This window comes from Bos indicus, chromosome 9 (genome assembly GCF_029378745.1).
Source record: "Bos indicus isolate NIAB-ARS_2022 breed Sahiwal x Tharparkar chromosome 9, NIAB-ARS_B.indTharparkar_mat_pri_1.0, whole genome shotgun sequence".
Lineage (NCBI taxonomy): Eukaryota > Metazoa > Chordata > Mammalia > Artiodactyla > Bovidae > Bos > Bos indicus.
The window spans coordinates 45388690-45409904 of NC_091768.1; the positions used below are offsets into that span (position 1 = coordinate 45388690).

The window sequence follows — 21215 nt, forward strand, 5'->3', positions numbered from 1 at the left end:
ATGAACGCTTTTTTTTCTTTCAAACTGAAGGATAATTGCTTGACAGTATTTTGTGGTTTTCTGTCATACATCAACAAGAATCAGCCATAGGTACACCCATGTCCCCTCCCTCCCAAACCTCCTTCCCACCTCCCTCCCCATCCTACCCTTCTAGATTGTCACAGAGCCCATCTGAGTTCCCTGAGTCATACAGCAGATTCCCATTGGCTATATATTTTACATATGGTTTTGTAAATTTCCATGTCACTCTCTCCATACATCTCACCCTCTCCGTTCTCCACTACCCTCTAGATATGGATTTTTAATGTATATCCTCAATGTCTGTAGTGTGTTATCTCAGGACACAAGAAAATAGAAATAACATTTATTGCAGTTATATTTTTCCAGAACTAATTCTTTCCTGTTTATTAAGCATATATGTTGTCTGGAAAGGAGAACGTCTTCCACCCTATCCACAGTTTACTCTGTTTATATTTTCTGTGATTATGGCCATAGATATATTAGGACTTATTTTTACCATCTTATTTTTGTCTTTTGTTTCTACAATGGTAGTTCTTTTTTCTTTACTTTGTTCTTCCAATCTCTTCCTATTTTTTAATTAAGTTAATTGTGTTCTTCTTTTAAGTGGAGAAACTTAAGCAAGGGTATATCCAATAAAACCAATTTTCAGGGAGGAAAAAAAAATCCAGAAATAGAAAAAATAAAGTTAAAACTAGGTCACAGAAAAATCTAGATTCTTATCAGTGAAAAGCTCTATGCTTTTGATAATGGATGTTATGATACAAAATATCCTTTTAAAGCTTTCATTTGATATTCTTGGTGTTGACTTCCACCAGCAAGTGAGAATCTTAAATTCTTCAACTATAAAGTATGAGGAGCTATTTGGTTTCTTTGTTGTACTCATGGGCAGTTCATTCTTGGTGTGATAAACTGTTCTGTCCAATATGGAAACCAGCAGGCCCATGTGACTACTTCATTAATTAGACTAATTACATTTAAATTCATATTTAAAATCTAATTGCACTGGGCGCATCTCAAGCACCCAGTTGCACCATTTGGTTAGTCACTACTATTCTGGACAGTGCAGATTATGGAACATGGCTGTCACTGTAGAAAGTTCTATTGGACAGGCAGTGATAAGCCTATAGTGGTACTACAGTTTCATATGCCTTACAGCAGAACTGTTTGAGAGACTGAATCACGTTACAGAATTCAGAATTGACAATCCACTGCTGCATTCTGTAACTGTAATTCTTCTATCATCTTCTGCTCCTATGGTGAATAGTGACCATCATAGGGAGTGATGCTCACTATGGAGGTTATTGGGGGCTTCTGCTCTGCACATAAACTCCAGACTTGGTGCCCACAGGGCATCAGAAATGATTTATATGGAGTAACAGCTTAAGGAGTGGCAGCGATAGAGGCTGAGATGCTAACATCTGTAGAGCAGTGGGGATCTTGACTTTCTGAATGGTATGAGGAAGCCAAGAAAAGCAGGAGCATTTCCAGCTGAAGCTAGGTTGCCAAGGGTTGGACATGGCCTGGTCCATAGTATTTGAATTCCTTTGAAGCTCTGACATCTCCACCTTGTTCGATTGGTTTAGGTCTAATCTGAATCAACTGGTTAGGAGGTCTGTCCTGAGCCTGTTGTATCACTGGTACATATGACTTATGGCAGCAGGTGGAACTGATTCAGGATGGCATTGGCAGGGAACACCCAGGCCAGCCACCATCTGCCCTTGGATATCCTGGCAGGTGAGATTCTCTTATGCCTCCTGGGCCAGCCAATATATAACACCAACATACATGTGCTCATTCATTGCAGGAACAGCTTTGCCTCTGAGGAAGGAGAAGCTGAGAAAGACCAAGCTCTTTGGTTCTCTCTTAACTCCAGCATTATTTGGACATAATATCCAAATATGTTATACTTGGATATATCCAAGTATATATATCTGGTTGTATCCAAGAAGAGAAAAGATTCTCCCTTTTTGTTGTCAGTGGTGTCAGTAGGCTCCTATTTACTTGACTTGGATTAATTTTTTCAAGTTTTAGCTGCTTCAAATTTGTTTTTATCCTGACTTGTGCTTAACTTCTGTGTTGAGCTGACAAACATGATTTCCCCCCAGGAATTTCTCTGTAGTTCATTTCCTCCACACGTTGTTGGTTCTGTCAAGTTTTTTGCAGCTCCCACAATCAGCCTCTGAATTTCCCAGTGGTATCTATGATCACCTCGATGCTTTAGCATTGTGCCAAATAAACCAGTTTTCTTTCAGGATATCATCATCAATATCTTCCCCAGTTTTAACTTTGTATTAGGTGCTGTGGTAAATACAAGAATGCAAGGCACACGATAGAGTGACAGCTTTGCCCTCACAAAATCGCCCAGCAGATAATTAAGCTACAGTTAAGTTACTTGACTCTGTGGATCACAACAAACTGGAAAATTCTTCAAGAGATGGGAATACCAGGGCACCTTACCTGCCTCCTGAGAAATCTGTATGCAGGACAGGAAGCAACAGTTAGAACTGGACATGGAACAACAGGCTGGTTCCAAATAGGAAAAGGAATACGTCAAGGCTGCATATTGTCACCCTGTTTATTTAACTTATATGCAGATTATTTCATGTGAAATGCCGGGCTGGGTGAAGCACAAGCTGGAATCAAGATTGCAGGGAGAAATATCAACAACCTCAGATATGCAGATAACACCACCGTTATGGCAGAACATGAAGAAGAACTAAAGAGCCTCTTTATGAAAGTGAAAGAGGAGAGTGAAGAAGCTGGCTTAAAACTCAACATTTAGAATACTAAGATCATGGCATCTGGTCCCATCCTTCATGTCAAATAGATGGGGAAACAATGGAAACAGTGAGAGACTTTAATTTTTTGGACTCCAAAATCACTGCAGATGGTGCCTGCAGCCATGAAATTAAAAGATGCTTAGTCCTTGGAAGAAAAGCTATGACCAACCTAGACAGAATATTAAAAAGCAGAAACATTACTTTGCCAACATAGGTCCGTCTAGTCAAAGCTATAGTTTTTCTAGTAGTCATGTATGGATTTGAGAGTTGGACTATAAAGAAAGCTGAGCGCCAAAGAATTTATGCTTTTGAACTGTGGTGTTGGATAAGACTCTTTAGAGTCCCTTGGACTGCAAGGAGATACAATCAGTCCATCCTAAAGAAAATCAGTCCCGAATATTCATTTGAAGCAGTGATGTTGAAGCTCCAATACTTTGGCCAGCTGATAGGAAGAACTGACTCATTTGAAAAGACCCTGATGCTGGGAAAGGTTGAAGGCAGGAGGAGGAGAAGGGGATGACAGAGGATGAGATGGTTGGATGGCATCACCAACTCGATGGACATGAGTTTGAGCAAGCTCAGGGAGTTGGTGATGGACAGGAAAGCCTGGCTGCTGTTGTCCATGGGGTCGCAAAGGGTCGGAAACGACTGAGCGACTGAACTGAACGAAGGAAAATGTATATTCTGCGTTTGCATTGTTTGACTTTATGATTGTTTAAATCTGACATATGAAAATCTAACAAAGTTCAAGTATCTGGAAAACGTACGAATACTGGCATGATTGAAGATGGATTTTTTTGTTGTTAAGAACAATTGTGCAAATCCCCAATCAGCTATATAATCCGATGGAGTTGAAGGGAGCTACTCGCGTAAAACTTTGTGGAGCAGGAAAAGAGGGCGTGGGAACACCCTGTTATTTTCCCCATGAACTTGCGGGTACGCCCAGATTGCGCATTGGTTCCCGCACACACCGCTCTACCCCGGCGTCTGCGTGATGGAGGCGTGTAGCCACTGGCGCACCGAGCGTGGCTCCGCCCCGGGCGCGCGCGGCTCCAAACTACTGCTCCCAGAAGGCTGTGCGAGTCCGAGAGGGAAGCGGGGGCGGCGGCCGCAGGAAGGGCGACAGCGCAGTCTTCGTCGGCGGGTGTCTCCTCAGTCGTCGGACCGACAGCCCCCGGACGGAGGACGCGGCCCGAGCTTTCCCCGCAGCCCCGGGAGTTAGTCCGGGCGAGCCGGCATCACCGCCCGCGGGACGGGCGCGGGGCGGGATGTAGGGCTCCGAGCGCGGAGGCCGCGGGCGGGCTGGGGGAGCGCGGAGGGCGCGCCGAGGATGGAGAGAGCGATGGAGCAGCTCAATCGCCTGACGCGCTCGCTGCGCCGCGCGCGCACCGTGGAGCTGCCCGATGGTGAGCCGGCCGCGGGGCTGGGGCCGCCGGGGGCTGGGCTCGGGGAGCTGCGGGGGGTGGGGGAGACTAACTGCAAGCAGAACAAACGCCCACATTGACTTTCCTTGGCAGGGAGGGGCCGGTCTGGGACCCCTGGCCACCTCTCGGCCAGCACTCCCGCCCCGGGCAGGTGGAGTTTGTGGGAGGGGCCCGGGCCGTGGGTGTCCCGCAGCTGGAAGAAGCAGGACTTGAAGGAAGTTTCTCCGGACTTCTCCGGTCGGTTAGGGGTTTCGGAGAAGGAGCAGAAATATCACCCCGGATGGCGGAGACCCGGATTCAGAAGACAGCATAGTTGTTGGGCTTATTCCATTTGCTGCCTGGAAATGCTGGGGAGGTGGGGGGGGGGGGGTAGGGTAGAGAGATCCCCCCCCGCCCCAACCCAAGTAGTATCGTTTTCTTTAAGCTGCTGAGGGTAATTAAGCGGTCTTTTCTTTTTCAACATGTAGAGCGCCATTTTATTTTTACAATAAGCAGATAAATAAAAGGAGATCAAATGTCAAACGTGTACTTGAAGTGCTTGTTTGTTTACATGTATACACTTTAATATGCATATCCACTTCAGACAGTTTGGGGCTATGGTGCTTCTACAAAGGAGTAAGGCATGATCCTTGTAGTTTAGTATAATTTTTAGTTAAGTGTGTAAGAGTTCCTTCAGGATAGGTAACACACAAGTAGTAAAAGAGGTGAGAAAGCCGTTTTGTTTGCAGCCTCATGAATGGTTTAGTGGTAGTGGGTGAGAGCCGTGCTGCCTCTTAGAGGCTTTTGATTGTGTATGCGCAACTGAGAGAAAGGGTGCAGTTATGGCTGGTGATTTGTTTTTCTTTTTAATGCATTGTATTAGTTTATATCCGCCCCCGCCCCCGCCCCCGCCCGGAAACTTTCTTTGAATTGCTGCTGGAGCAGTGATTTTTAAGTTAGGGAAGGAGACCTTGGCACAGAGTCATCAGAGAAATGTGGACTGGGAACCTAGGGATGATTTTTCTGAAAAGATTTTCCCTTGTTTCCACCTATGATTGAGAACAGCATAATTTGAGTTGACGGTTTCTGAAAAGTACGTTTGTACTTGGTACTTTGCTAGTATAATGTAACAGACTGAAAATAATCCTGATGTTAGGAACAAGACTTTTGGCTTCAGCTTACTCTTTCTCTGTTTCGTTTCCACTTTGAGTACTTTTTTTAAGTGCTTACTCATTTCTAACAGATTTTCTGGTGTCTGCTGCTGCGTGTGTAGTTTCATTGACACAGCAATTTGTATTGCTCAGCTTAAATCTCCATTATTGTTATTATTTTTAACATAAATGTGACTTAGAATACTTGGATAATATTTCCTGATTTTAAAGGTAGTATGTTTTCATTGTAGAAAATCTTGAAAGAAAAAAAAATGTATTATTTCTTACCCAGTAATAAACAATGCCTAGTATTTTCTTGAGTTCTTTCTATTATTATTTCTTTCTCTACCAAATTAAGATCATACTGCATATAGTCTTTTGTTCTGCTTTTGGAAAGCACAACGCTTTTTATATCTTTAAACATGCTTAATGATTTTTCAGGCTTTCATATGATAATATGTAACAAACATTGAATCTAATTTTTTATGATAGATTTTATGAGGAACATCTTTGATTTTTAAATCTTAGTCTGCCTTTATAATTATTTCCTTAGGATTATTACATAGAAGAATATAGATCTAATTATATCAAGTTTAAAGACTAAGTATCAGCCTCTCAAGTTACTCTCTGGAACAGAAAGTTCCACTGACAGTCTGAGAGTCCCTGGACACTAGAGTAATGAAAAATAAAACTTTTCTGCAAGTTGCTTACATTTTTCTTTGATTATAATGAGTTTCCTCATCTTGTTTTAATTTATCCCCAAATTCTGATGACTCTTTTTGAATTCTTTGAAATTGGCTCTTTCAAGTACGCTCTCGCATGCGTACGTGCATGTGTGTGTGTGTGTGTGTGTGTGTGTGTTACATTCCAGTTACAAAAATCCAGATTGTATTGCTTACGTTTTAAGGGCTGAACAGAATTTCTGAGACTAAATTCTAGTTAAATTTAGGAAATAATCAAATATTTACCTTGCTTTGTTAGAATTCGGTTATTAATCATTTGATTGGAATAAATTATTAAGGTTGGCGTTTTTAATCAGACTTCACTCTAAAGTTAACTTTGTTACATAGGATTAAACTGCAGATATTTACTGAATTGGATACTGGGCGGACATATTTATGTTCCCTTGAGATGATGAAAACCTGAGTATTCCCACTAAATAATGGAGTGCTGATTATTAGGACTAACAGGAATCTTGTGAGATAGGAAGTAAGGGAAAACAATGATTTTAGGGGTATAGATTCTCAGTGCACTTTAAAAAGTTGGCTTATATTGTTTGTTTATGTGGGGAAAAAAATCTTAAACTGCATTTACATTGAATGTAATTTGTTTAATAAAAGAATAGAACTTGAGCCCATTGGAATATATGCTTGAATGATGATTAGGATAATTCAGTTCAGTTCAGTTCAGTCGCTCAGTTGTGTCTGACTCCTTGTGACCCCATGAATTGCAGCACGCCAGGCCTCCCTGTCCATCACCAACTCCCGGAGTTCACTCAAACCCATGTCCATCGAGACAGTGATGCCATCCAACCGTCTCATACTCTCCCCTTCTCCTCCTGCCCCCAATCCCTCCCAGCATCAGAGTCTTTTCCAGTGAGTCAGCTCTTTGCATGAGGTGGCCAAAGTACTGGAGTTTCAGTTTTAGCATCATTCCTTTCAAAGAAATCCCAGGGCTGATCTCCTTCAGAATGGACTGGTTGGATCTCCTTGCAGTCCAAGGGACTCTCAAGAGTCTTCTCCAACACCACAGTTCAAAAGCATCAATTTTTCGGCACTCAGCTTTCTTCACAGTCCAACTCTCACATCCATACATGGCCACTGGAAAAACCATAGCCTTGACTAGCAGACCTTTGTTGGCAAAGTAATGTCTCTGCTTTTGAATATGCTATCTAGGTTGGTCATAACTTTCCTTCCAAGGAGTAAGCGTCTTCTGATTTCATGGCTGCAATCACCATCTGCAGTGATTTTGGAGCCCCCAAAAATAAAGTCTGACACTATTTCCACTGTTTCCCCATCTATTTCCCATGAAGTGATGGGACCAGATGCCATGATCTTCGTTTTCTGAATGTTGAGCTTCCAGCCAATTTTTTCACTCGCCTCTTTCACTTTCATCAAGAGGCTTTTGAGTTCCTCTTCACTTTCTGCCTTAAGGGTGGTGTCATCTGCATATCTGAGGTTATTGATATTTCTCCCAGCAATCTTAATTCCAGCTTGTGCTTCTTCCAGCCCAGCGTTTTTCATGATGTACTCTGTATATAAGTTAAATAAGCAGGGTGACAATATGCAGCCTTGACGTACTCCTTTTCCTATTTGGAACCAGTCTGTTGTTCCATGTCCAGTTCTAACTTGCTTCCTGACCTGCATATGGGTTTCTCAAGAGGCAGGTCAGGTGGTCTGGTATTCCCATCTCTTGAAGAATTTTCCACAGTTTATTGTGATCCACACAGTCAAAGGCTTTGGCATAGTCAAGAAAGCAGAAATAGATGTTTGTCTGGAACTCTTGCTTTTTCCATCATCCAGCGGATGTTGGCAGTTTGATCTCTCGTTCCTCTGCCTTCTCTAAAACCAGCTTGAACATCTGGAAGTTCACGGTTCACATATTGCTGAAGCCTGGCTTGGAGAATTTTGAGCATTACTTTACTAGTGTGTGAGATGAGTGCAATTACCAATTAAAAAAATCCTCCTCCATTTTATGGTTTGAGGAGAAATTGAATATAGCATAGTGAATCTGAGCTTTCTGGTCTTTGAGGTTTTCCTTTAAACAATTTTCCGAAACTATTAATAAAAATGGCCAATGTATCTAATAAAGTGAGAGAAAGTTTAGTCTTACCACTCTTAAGTGAGAGAAAGTTTAATCTTATCACTCTGAACTTTCATTACATACCTAATTCTCAAGATTTCTTCATGAGTGTGGAGAAGGAAGCACCTGACAGCAAATTTTATTCAGTATTTTCTTAGTATTTGCTGGAGAGTCTCCTCCTAGCATCAGAGTTGTGGTTATATTTGTGTCTTCATACCTTTTAGTGTATGTAAGCTATATTTTTTTGACTTAAAAATAAGATCTATCTATAAATTTTATCTAAATAAACACTGTAAATAAACCCATGTGGACTTATGATGTTCACTTAAAATTGTGTACTATCTTGTTATATAAGTTTAAATTCACAAATAACGGTATTTCCTGTTTATGACTTTATTATGGAGTGGCTTAATTGAAATTGTCTTGATTTTTGGGGGCAAGTGTTTTATAAGAGAGAAAGAGCATTGCCATGCTGAGGGAGGCTTAGTCCAGTGTTTTTTCAACTCCTGTTGGTGATTCCCTGATAGGTAATGAAAATGATTTAGTGACTGCAGATAACATTTTGAAAAAATCGAAATAGAAGAGAATGAAACAGACTGTGTTGTACATGTTGAGAATAGGTAGTGTATTGTAGACCTTTTGGTTATTTACATGTAGTGTATACTGTGTGCACTGTAAAATTTTTATAATGGGGGCTTTGGAATCAGCCAGCTTTGAATTCCAGTTTAGCCACTTAATGCCACCGTCACATACTTATTGCTTAACTAGTGCTTCAATTTTCTAATTTGCAAAATGGGGATAATACTGGTACCTACTTCATAAGGTGCCCGTGAGGATAAAAGAGATGATGTATTTGCATGTGAAGTGTTTAGAACAGTACCTTAAAGATAATGGTTTAAAACATGTTGGCTGTTAGTTATTAATAGGATTCCTTGGTTATTAACTTTATTTTTATAGTGAAAGAACTGTTGCATTTGCACACTGGACTTGTGAAGTTTCCTGGGACCAAATTCTTATTCAAGTCCATACTCAAAAATAGTTAAAATAATGAATAAAAATGTGCAGAAATGGTTAGTTCTGTTCTATAAATACTTCAAGATATATTTCTAAATATTTTTTCAAGCATAATCACAATACCATTATTAGAGCCAACACAACAGTAATTTTTAATTCTCATCAGATACCTAGTTCATCATATTCAGTTTTCTCCTCTCAAAAATACTATCTTACAGTTGGTTTGTTTGAGTCAGCATCCAGTCATAGTCCACAGCTTAATTACATTTGGTTGACTCATCTCTTAGGAATCTTTTAGTAACTTTTCCTTCTCCTTTTTTTTTTAACTTTCCATTTTTAAGTAATTTTAGACTTAAAGAAAAGTTGCATAAATACTACTCAGTTCTTGTATATCCTTCAGCCAGTTTCCCCTCATGTCCACATCTTATACAACCAAAGTACAAGTATCAAAACTAAGGAGTTAATATTGGTGTATTGCTATTAGCATTTAAGACATTTATTAGAGACATTACAGACGTTTATTAGAATGTCAGGAGTTTTCCTGCTAATACCTTTTTTCTATTTTGGGATCCAGTCTGGGATACGACATTGCATTTAGTTGTCATGTTTCCTTAGCCTCCCTTGAACTGTGATAATTCTAATTTTTCCTCGTCTTTCATGGTCTTGAGACTTTTTTAAGAGGACTAATCACGTATTTTGTGGAATTCTCCTTAATTTGGATTTGTCTAATTTTTCCCATGAGTAAATTAAAGATTTTTGGCAATAATACTGTGAAAGTGGTATGCTTTTCTCGGTGGAAACTCAAGCGCTGTGAAATATCGATATGTATTATTTCTGGTGATGTTACCCTTTTTGAGTTGATTAAGGTGACATCTGCTGTGTTCTCCACTGTAAATTCACTATTTTTCCTTTGTAGTTAGTATTTGGGGGAGATGTTTTGATATGCAAATACTCTTTTTCTCAAACTTTAACTCATTAATTTTAGCACCACTATTAACTTTTTAAGGACTAAATGGGATGTATTGCTGCTGCTGCTAAGTCGCTTCAGTCGTGTCCAACCCTGTGCGACCCCAGAGACGGAAGCCCACCAGGCTCCCCTGTCCCTGGGATTCTCCAGACAAGAACACTGGAGTGGGTTGCTATTTCCTTCTCCAATGCATGAAAGTGAAAAGTGAAAGTGAAGTCGCTCAGTCGTGTCCGACTCTTAGCGACCCCATGGACTGCAGCCTACCAGGCTCCTCCGTCCTTGGGATTTTCCAAGCAGGAGTAGTGGAGTGGGGTGCCATTGCCTTCTCCAATGGGATGTATTAGGGTATTCATTTTAAATAACTTATTAAAAAACATGAAGCTCTAAAATGCATTGAATTGAGGAATGACCACTAGTAATATATAAAAGTAAATGCAAACACTGGCTGAAATTTACATAAGTATCACATGAGATCATAGGTATTACTGACTTTTAACTTCTTTTGAATCATTTCTGTGAATTCTATAAAAAATGAAAACGTAAATTTAGTAAAAGTAAGACTTTAATGCTGTTTTATAAAAACTTCTAAGAATTTCTTTTGTTACAGTATTGACATGAAGCAACCATTATGCATATTTAATGTTTTAAATTTAGCATGTATATCTTTGATATTCATATATACTTAAGATTCCTCCAAAATACTAGTAGGTATGATGAAACATTCTACATTTTTGCAAATAGTATGTGTAATACTTCTGATGTTTGGCACTGTTTATAATTATCTTCCACCTCTTCTCCTAGGGTTTTATTTAAAGTTAAGAAAACTTTAAAATAGTCGTTAAGTTTCACCCTTTGGAAAAAACAGGAGATAAATTAATTCCTTTTTCTGTTTTTTTTTTTTTTAATACTTAGATAATGAAACTGCTGTTTATACATTAATGCCAATGGTTATGGCTGATCAACACAGGTGAGTGCATATTTCAGAAATTTATATATTTTAAGAATATGAATTTACCTAGATGTTGTGTATATAAACATGGACACAGAGTTTGGACATAATGACCTGGGGCAAGTTATTTAACTCTGTTATAATTTTCTGTCTGTGAAATAAGAAACAGGATTTTCCAAGTTCTTTATCAACTATAATAATCTATGGTTAGAGATTTTCTTTAATTTTTTAAAAAATTTACATATTTTTTGAAGTATAGTTGATTTACAGTGTTGTGAAGAGATTTTCTAAATGAATAGTCAGAAATTAAAATAACTTGCTTGATTACTTACAGTGAAAAAAATATGGTTTCTATTAGAGGTTACTACTGACCTTTGTAGCAGAAAGTTAGGCCTGATGGACAACTTATTCCTTAATATTCTACTATTTTGAAGTTCTTTTCTTTAAATATTCTTTTTATTAATATAGCATTGACACTTTTCTCTTATAGGGCTTGTGTGAGATACAGTTGTTTGGCTGTGTGATGAGGTGTAACTTGTAACAGACAACTCTGCTATGGTTAGCCATTAGGTAGTTTGGTATGAGGAGAAAGAGACACTGTATTTTGAAACAAGTTTAAAATATAGATGATTTTTTTTTTGCTTTGAAATTCCTGTCTGATATAATTAAAATATGTTTGTCTGATTTTTCTTATTTGGCCAAAATTAATACAGATAGGCTCAACTTTGTGCAAAGGGAGCAGCCAGCCCTACTGTCTTTTTCTCAAGAATCTAGTGGGAGCTGAAGCCAACTTAGGTGTCCTCAGAGCAGGTGACATAGTCAGAGCGGCAGATGAGGAACCCTTCAGCACCAGTTTATAGGTGAGGGCAGTTGAATTTTGGATGATGCTGCACTGGCTGCTATGCTCTGCGTAGAGAGTAGTGCCTTGTTTTTTGGCTGATGTGAGACAAAACCTTTTGAGTAATTGATAAGGGTAACACTAAAGAGCTATTAACTTGAGTTATTATGTTTTTAAAAACTTTTTTTTTTAAACATTCTTCTTTTTGCATAGGTCTGTTTCTGAACTACTATCAAATTCAAAATTTGATGTCAATTATGCATTTGGACGTGTGAAAAGAAGCTTGCTTCACATTGCAGCAAAGTAAGACTAAATATTTTGGATTAAGCTCTGGTCTAAAGTGATGATCAGTAAGCTTTGAAGCAATGTGATTCCATAGTAGTTATGGAGAGAGATGAGAACAGGTAGCTGAGTGGTTCTTTGTCTTATTGAGGCCATAGTGTGCCACGCTTGCATCATTTCTCTAGATAGTTTTTTAATTTTGGGATTGGACTCAAGTCATATCTTATGTTTTTGTTTGTCCTAGATCAGATTAGAGGAGGTTAGGTATGGGGTTTATCTTTTCCTGGATATACTTAAGAGGGTACATTAATCAAAATTTTACTTTTATACCACCAATGTAAGATTCTATATGCTAATTGAATGTGAAGCTGTTGGCTTTATACTTTTTTCTTAGGTGTGAGAATGATTTTTATTCATAATGTTCCAGTGTGTAACTAATCAGTTTATTGATATCACCTTTTAAGATTTAGGTAGTGCTAACTCTCCCTAAATAAAATTGATTTTTCAATATAAATTTGGCTTCTGGAAGGCCAAAAGTTCAGAGTATTACATGTTTTCTTTTATGTGCTAAAGCCAAATTTTGTTTCATATGAATTTCTCAAATACTTCGTAGATTTTGTAGTAGAATGTGCCATCTTGAAAATAGAGGTTATTTACTCTTTGTGATAGGAGTTAAATTGGTCAATATGGACCCCCTAAATAATGTGTTTATTTTATTTTATTTTTTTTAAATAATGTGTGTAATAGAGTTTTTCATTTTTTAATTAAGCTTTGTCAACTGTGGCCGTATGTTAAATGCATCTGAACTGTTTTTAATATTGTTTTAGTTGTGGATCAGTGGAATGCTTGGTTCTGCTTTTAAAGAAAGGAGCAAATCCTAACTATCAAGATATTTCGGGCTGTACACCTCTTCATTTGGCAGCTAGAAATGGGTAAATATTTTTTCTTGAGTAGCTTAAGTTGGATTATCAGTTATGAATAGGAAAGCACCCTGCCTTCATTTGGTACTTTTTTCCCCTCAATATTTGCCTTGGAAAGAGGGTCTTGGATTATTATGTTATCCTTTTAAATAACTATAATAATATCAATAATTTATTAAGTAGTTCACTAATATTTTTCTTCTTAAATATATGTTTGTCTGAGTTTACTTATAATGACATTTTTTGAAAAGCATAATTTTCACCTCTTTGTTTCAGTGTCCTTTTTCCTGCTAGTCTTTTGCCACGTCTAACTCCATGACTTATTTTCCAAATTCTTTGGTTAATTTTATTAATGCAATTAAAGACAGAGTAAATATATTTTACTTAGTTTATAATTATTTGTGAATGAGTGTACTAACTCATTGTGTGCTATTTTAAACCCTATTGAACTTTTTATGGATTTCTCCTTTTTTGTTGAGAATTTCACAGTCACATCTGTATCTGCCTCTACAATATTTTTCACTTCTTAAAGTTCTCTTGGACTGAGAAACCAGACCAAAATGGTTGGAATTATGTTTATAATTAAAATAAGTAGTTTTTGATTCAGGGCTTGAGGAACTTTAAGAAAACTTCTCTTTGAAAAATATTTCTATGTGTTTATTCTTTTGATTACTCTGGAAAGTATTTTTGTTGCCTGTTTTGAACTGAAATTCTGCATAGTTAAGGTGGCTGCCTAAGTGAGATAGATATGGGGCTAAAATTGTCAACTTCATCAATGTGAGAGCAAATTTTTTCAGATAAGGGTTAAAGTAGAACCAGTAAAATAAGAATGATAGTGATATCTAGGTTGGACATGGGAGAGGCATAGTCTTTTACCCTGTCAGGTTTAGATCCATTATCCCATGTATTGGTAGGTTAGTGACAAAGCTCTTTTTAGAAGTTACATATAAAAAATTGTCTCAACAACTGTAAATGGAAGGACAGGTTGGTGCACAGCAGGGATAAAACGCCTACTCCTGCTGTAGTAGGGGACTTTGTCATTTAGGAGACCATTGCTTCCCCCGCTCCCCCAGGCTTTGTTGAAGTATATTGGCAAGTAAAATTATAAATATAGTTATACTGTACATCATGATTTTATCTATACATTGTGAAGGGATTTCTCTCATCCATCACCTCAAATACTTATCTTTTTTTTTTTTTTTTTGGTAAGACATTCAATTTGGAGACCATTACATTTTAAAGATGAAAACATATGACATATTATTTCATAATTCATATGGCAAATCAGTCAAGAGAAAAGGAATAAGAAGAGTCCAGAACCCTTACATAGCATCTAACTTGGATGCATTTCATTCCTATAAAGATTATTTTGATATTCAGTACATAACTATTTTGTTTTTTATTTACTAAATGGGTGCCTTATACAGCTTAGGGACAGCTTGTTCAGCTTAAAGCTACTTGTTCCTGTAGCTTTTGATGGTTTCAGAAAATGTTTTTTGGTGTGATTCTCTACAAGTTCAAATTTGTCTAGACTGAAGCAGCAGTTATAGGTGAATTCTGCCCCTTTGGCTGGTCCATCTGATTTGTGGGATTTTTTTGTTTTGTTCCCTCATCTGTTATTGTCAGAAAGGTAGACTATTTCTCTTGGCCAGCTTTAGAGTTTTTATCTTCAGCCATCAGTGCTGTGTACGTTAGTACTAAATTGCCTTCCTTTCTAGTGGAAGACCTCTTAGGTTGCCTCAGAGCACTTGGATGACTGGTCCCTCTGTCCTTTGGGTTACCATAAACTTATAATTGTTGCAGTATCCAGCCAGGAAAGTTGTTGCTTCCTGTACAAAAGATCCAGCATTGCTCATGATTATATGAGAATTTTAAAAGAGAAGACTTAAAAATTATTGTGTTATCTTTAGGTTGCATATTGGTCAGATTTGAAACATTTTTTCACTATTTTTTTTGAGCTAGATTGTGAGCTCATAAAGGGTAGAGCTCATGTATTAGTTAATATTTTAGCTCCATTCTAAGCAGAAGAGGTGAGCACTTAATGGGTCTTTTTGATTTACTCAAGGTTATGGAAAATAGCAGTGATGATTGTTAAGTAAGAAAAAGGATATATTTCTCTTATAGTGCCCTGTACCTTTTGCAGTTCATTTTTGGGAGGGGGAGCATTATGTTTTGTGGCTTCTCTTCAACAAACCTCTGCCCTAAACACTTCTTTGGAACCCTTTCCCTGGCACAGTCCTACCTAAGTGTTTATTTTGACAATAGGCCAATGGTCCACATCAGGCTTCTGAATAGATTTTAGAAGTCCCACATTATGGGTGCCATCACACACACACAGAGGCATAATTTAAACAATGTAATATTAATTTTAATGGGATTTTGTAGTCTGTTTCCTCACAGTAATAAAGATTTATTTCCTAAGGTTTTCATAACTGTATTCGATGAAGAAACTTTGTAAATGTTTGAACTTTTAAGTTTACTCAGAGCTTTATTTTCTTCCATTTCTTTGATTAAAATGCTGATTTTAGTTGAATTTAACTTCATTTTAGAAAGAAAGAGTCATAGCAAGAAAAGTAATTTGTTTTCTTTTAAAAGGTTTATTCAGTTAATAACAATTATAACTATTATATATACAGAGGATGAGATGGTTGAATGACATCTCTGGCTCGATGGACATGAGTTTGATCAAGCTCCAGGAGTTGGTGATGGACAGGGAAGCCTGGTGTGCTGCAATCCATGGGGTTACAGATCGGACACGACTGAGTGACTGAACCGATAGCTATTATTAGATTGAATAATTAGTAATTAGTTAGCTATGCTTAGTACTGAGTTGATTAAAGAAATGTGATAGGGTATGAAGAAATTTATTATCAGAGTAAATAGTTATTATATTACATGTATTATGTATATTCTCTGTATACCATATATTATATATGTATAGCTTATTTGCAAAGGGTTCCTGGACCCAATTCCAGTGTGTGTATGTGTGTGTGTATGTTGGCGGGGCAGTTGTAGGCTTCATCAAACCAATAAGCAAGTCTCAAATGACAGCAGTTTCCTAAAAGTCAGATCAATTCTGACACTATGATGTACCTTCAGGTAGAAGCAGATTCTGTTGGTCAAGGGCTCAGTCCTGTAGACCACCCTTCACTTCAGATGCCAATTGCCAGGTCAGTTTCAAGTAGTTTTCTGACTGACTGGCTACAGATTGGAGGTTCTGCCATCCCCTTCCAACTCAGTATTCCTGTCAAGAGTCCCGGTTGTAACTAGTACTTTTGACCAACTGGCTAGAAATCAGTTGCCGTGATCCCTTTCTTGGGCTTGATTAATTTGCTAGAAGGGCTCACTGAACTCAGGAAAATGTGTTTGTTTACTCACTAGAGTACCATGTTTTTTTTTTTTTTTATAAGAGAGTATTAAAGGATATGAGTCAGTAATCAAACGAAGAGATAGATACACTGGGTGAGGTCCTGAACAAAGAGATTTGGGCATGGTCGCAGGTAGAAGCATTTTGGTTCCCCTCCATGGAAGCTCTTCCTGAAAGAGACAAAAAATTGTCCTTTTGGGTCTATGTAGACATCATTACCGGAGAAGGCAATGGCACCCCACTCCAGTACTCTTGCCTGGAGAATCCCATGGACGGAGGAGCCTGGGGTGGGCTGCAGTCCATGGGGTTGCTAAGAGTCGGACACAACTGAGCGACTTCACTTTCACTTTTCACTTTCATGCATTGGAGAAGGAAATGGCAACCCACTCCAGTGTTCTTGCCTGGAGAATCCCAGGGACGGGGGAGCCTGTGGGCTGCCGTCTATGGGGTCGCACAGAGTCGGACACAACTGAAGCGACTTAGCAACAGCAGCAGCAGCAGCAGCAGCAGCAGACATCATTACATAGTCATTATTGACTTAAATCATTGGCTGTTAGCAGCTGATTCAACCTCTGGTTGCTATCCCCTCCCTGGAAATAGGAGTGGGACTGAAAGTGCCCTCTAATATGTGGTTGATTCTCCTGGCAACTAGCCCCCACAGTTGGGTGGCACCCAAAAGTCACCTTCACCTCTTTTCAGGAAAAGAGGCCCATTGCTTTTAATTGTTTAGGGTTTAGAACTGTGAGCCAAGAAGTGTGGATTAAGACCAAATATATAACTATACATTCTTACTGTAAATCACAATATCTCAGTATTCACATTAATACGATATATACTATGTTATATAACATTATACATAATATGCTATTATGTATACCCCATTTTATATTTTTTAATGTATGTATATAATCATTTACTTAACTAGATCATAAACTTTTTCTTGCCACAGATTAAATCATATTTTCTTAATTCATTACTGAGCATAGTTAAGCATATACATGAATTGTATATTTTATATATATACACACACACACATATACATATGTGTGTATACATATAGATGTGTATCACTTTGTTTCCAAAGCATGAGTTTTCATTTAATTATTAATGAAGGAGAAATTGAGATAAACACTGAAGAGTGAGGAAGAATGGATCAGGCTAGGAGCAAGCATTGTGAGCAAAATGACATGGGTAGGCAGTTCAAAAGGCAGCAACATGCTTTTGTAGATATGTCTCCAAGTAAGATATACAGATGTCCAGATCAAGAAAAGATGCTTAATATCCCTAATCAGGGAAATGCCAGTTAAAACTACCATGAGATACCAACTAAGATTCATTAGTATGGCTATCAAAAAAAACATGACAGGTGTTGATGAGGGTGTGGAGAAATTGGACCCCTTGTGCTCTGTTTGTGGGAAAGGGAAATGGTACAGATGCTCTGGAAACTAGTTCTTTGCTTCCTCAAAAATAAAAATAGAATTATACTATGATCCAGCAGTTCCACTTCTGGGTATATACCCCCCACAATTTCATGCAGAGTCTTGCAGAAATATTTGTATACTTGAATTCATAGCAGTATTATTCACAATAGCTAAAGTAAAGGAATCTAAGCATCCATTTGCACATGAATGGATAAACTAAATGTGGTATATACATACAGTGGAATATTATTCAGCCTATGTGAGTGCTAAATTGCTTCAGCTGAGTTCAACTCTGAGCGACCCTGTGGATTGTAGCCTACCAGGCCCCTCTATCCATCAGATTCTCCAGGCAAGAATACTGGAGTGGGTTGCCATGCCCTTCTCCAGGGGATCTTCCCAACCCAAGGATTGAACCCACGTTTCTTACGTCTCCTGCATTGGCAGGCAGGTTCTTTATTGCTAGCACCACCTGGGAAGCCCCTTAAAAGGTAGGAAATTCTGTATCCATGTTGTATGCTGCAACATGGATGAGCCTTGAGGAGATTATACTAAGTGAAATAAGCCAGTCACAAAAAGACAAACTGTATGATTCTACTTCTGTGAGACATTTCAGTTCAGTTCAGTTCAGTCGCTCAGTTGTGTCTGACTCTTTGCGACCCCATGAATTGCAGCATGCCAGGCCTCCCTGTCCATCGCAAACTCCCGGAGTTCACTCAGACTCAACGTCCATCGAGACAGTGATGGCATCCAGCCATTTCATCCTCTGTCGTCCCCTTCTCCTCCTGCCCCCAATCCCTCCCAGCATCAGAGTCTTTTCCAATGAGTCAACTCTTTGCATGAGGTGGCCAAAGAACTGGAGTTTCAGCTTTAGCATCATTCCTTCCAAAGAAATCCCAGGGCTGATCTCCTTCAGAATGGACTGGTTGGATCTCCTTCCAGTCCAAGGGACTCTCAAGAGTCTTCTCCAACACCACAGTTCAAAAGCATCAATTCTTCGGCACTCAGCCTCCTTCACAGTCCAACTCTCACATCCATACATGACCACAGGAAAAACCATAGCCTTGACAAGATGGACCTTTGTTGGCAAAGTAATGTCTCTGCTTTTGAATATGCTATCTAGGTTGGACTGTGAAGAAGGCTGAGCGCCAAAGAATTGATGCTTTTGAACTGTGGTGTTGGAGAAGACTCTTGAGAGTCCCTTGGACTGCAAGGAGATCCAACCAGTCCATTCTGAAGATCAGCCCTGGGATTTCTTTGGAAGGAATGATGCTAAAGCTGAAACTCCAGTTCTTTGGCCACCTCATGCGAAGAGTTGACTCATTGGAAAAGACTGTGATGCTGGGAGGGATTAGGGGCAGGAGGAGAAGGGGACTACAGAGGATGAAATGGCTGGATGGCATCACTGTCTCGATGGACGTCAGTCTGAGTGAACTCCGGGAGTTTGTGATGGACAGGGAGGCCTGGCGTGCTGCGATTCATGGGGTCACAAAGAGTCGGACACGACTGAGTGACTGATTGACTGATTTGATCTGATCTTATCTAGGTTGGTCATAACTTTCTGTCCAAGGAGTAAGCGTCTTTTAATTTCATGGCTGCAGTCACCACCTGCAGTGATTTTGGAGCCCAAAAAGTAAAGTCTGACACTGTTTCCACTGTTTCCCCATCTATTTCCCATGAAGTAATGGGACCAGATGCCATGATCTTAGTTTTCTGAATGTTGAGCTTTAAGCCAACTTTTTCACTCTTCACTTTCACTTTCATCAAGAGGCTTTTTAGTTCCTCTTCACTTTCTGCCATAAGGGTGGTGTCATCTGCATATCTGAGGTTATTGATTTAGATAAGGGCAAATCGTAGAGATAAAATGTAGAATAGTGGTTGGCCAGGGACTAGCAGGAGAGGGAATGGGGAGTTCTGTTTAATGGATGCAGAGTTTCGGAAAGCTGAAAAGTGTTCTTGAGATGGATGGTGATGGTGGTTGCACAACAATATGAATATACTTAATATTGCTGGTCAAGTGATCAAATGTTAGTCGCTCAGTTGTATCTGACTCTTTGCGACCCCATGGACTGTAGCCTGCCAGGCTTCTCTGTCCATGGAATTCTCCAGGCAAGAATACTGGAGTGGGTAGTCATTCCTTTCTCCAGGGGATCTTCCTGACCCAGGGATTGAACCCAGGCCTCCTGCATTGCAGGCAGATTCTTTACTGTCTGAGCCACCAGGGAACCCTAAGATTACTGCTCTGTACACTTAAAAACAGTTAAGATGATAAATTTATGTTATGTGTATTTTACTACAGTAAAAAAGCTGAAAAAGAATTAAGTGGGTAAGGGTATGAATAGATGGCCATTTTATTAATTTATTTTTTACAACTCATCTTAGTATTTTAAATACTATACAATCAAGAATATAGGATACAGCATTCATTGAGACGTCATTTTACTCTATCCATTCCCCTTCCATTAAACTTATGAATGTATTACATTTTTAATGGAGGTTACTATTTCAAATATTCTGTCAACACTAGAAATTTCATAGCATTTTCAGTGATGAATTTGTCCCAATGGCATTAAAACCTCATTGTGCCTTTTTAAAATCCTATTATCTTTGAGTCATAGAAACAATTTTGTTTCATATGCTACATTTATTTATTGAAGTATTTATTTAAATATTGCAGATACAGGTTATTTGCTATCGGTTAATATTGAGTGTAGTTAATATTTCAGTAAAATAATTTTCATTTGTTTATTTTTCTAGTAACAGTTGTCTTTACTGTCTCTTTTTCTTTTCAGGCAAAAGAAATGCATGAGTAAATTATTAGAATACAGTGCTGATGTCAACATTTGTAATAATGAAGGTCTTACTGCAGTAAGTGCTAAGAGTTTTTGTCTGAGATTTTAGAAATACTTTTAGAAAATAATATCAAAAGTAATAGTAATGCAAAGTGTAGTACAAATATTTCTGCAGTTATTTCTTTGTAGTAATTGAGAAGATACAGAATGATTTCAGGTACACTTCTCAGCTAATTTATACATATTGATGTTAAGGGTGAAATATTTAGACTTGATTTGTTCTGAACTCAGCAGAATTATAAAAGTGAGGCAATAAAAATGATGTGATGTTTGTTTTGTTATGTTGCCTATACTGTCTCCCAACTACTGTCAGAATTCATTGCCTCTAAGAGTCCTATGAGAAAAAAGCAGAAGAATATCAGTAAGAAAAACTGAAGGCAGTGGATGAGTTTCTTCATGCAGGTGGCAGAGTCAGAGTGAGACATGTATCTTCTGTATCCATCTCAGGGAA

At 38.5% G+C, this 21215-nt stretch overlaps 1 protein-coding gene across 6 annotated transcripts in view; it reads left to right on the forward strand.

The window, feature by feature from the left end:
* The first annotated feature begins 3880 nt into the window (after positions 1–3880).
* HACE1 (HECT domain and ankyrin repeat containing E3 ubiquitin protein ligase 1) overlaps positions 3881–21215 on the forward strand; it is a 118350-nt gene continuing 101015 nt past the window's right edge. For 3 of the 6 annotated variants that reach the window (XM_070796025.1, XM_070796029.1, XM_070796028.1), the window contains exons 1-5: positions 3882–4207; positions 11051–11105; positions 12139–12228; positions 13035–13139; positions 20705–20780. In XM_070796025.1, coding sequence (XP_070652126.1) covers positions 4132–4207; positions 11051–11105; positions 12139–12228; positions 13035–13139; positions 20705–20780 — 402 coding nt within the window. In that variant the 5' untranslated portion in view covers positions 3882–4131. Of the gene's footprint in view, positions 4208–11050; positions 11106–11800; positions 11948–12138; positions 12229–13034; positions 13140–20704; positions 20781–21215 lie in introns of those variants that run through there. The other 3 variants (XM_070796026.1, XM_019967305.2, XM_070796027.1) reach the window with 3 other exon arrangements.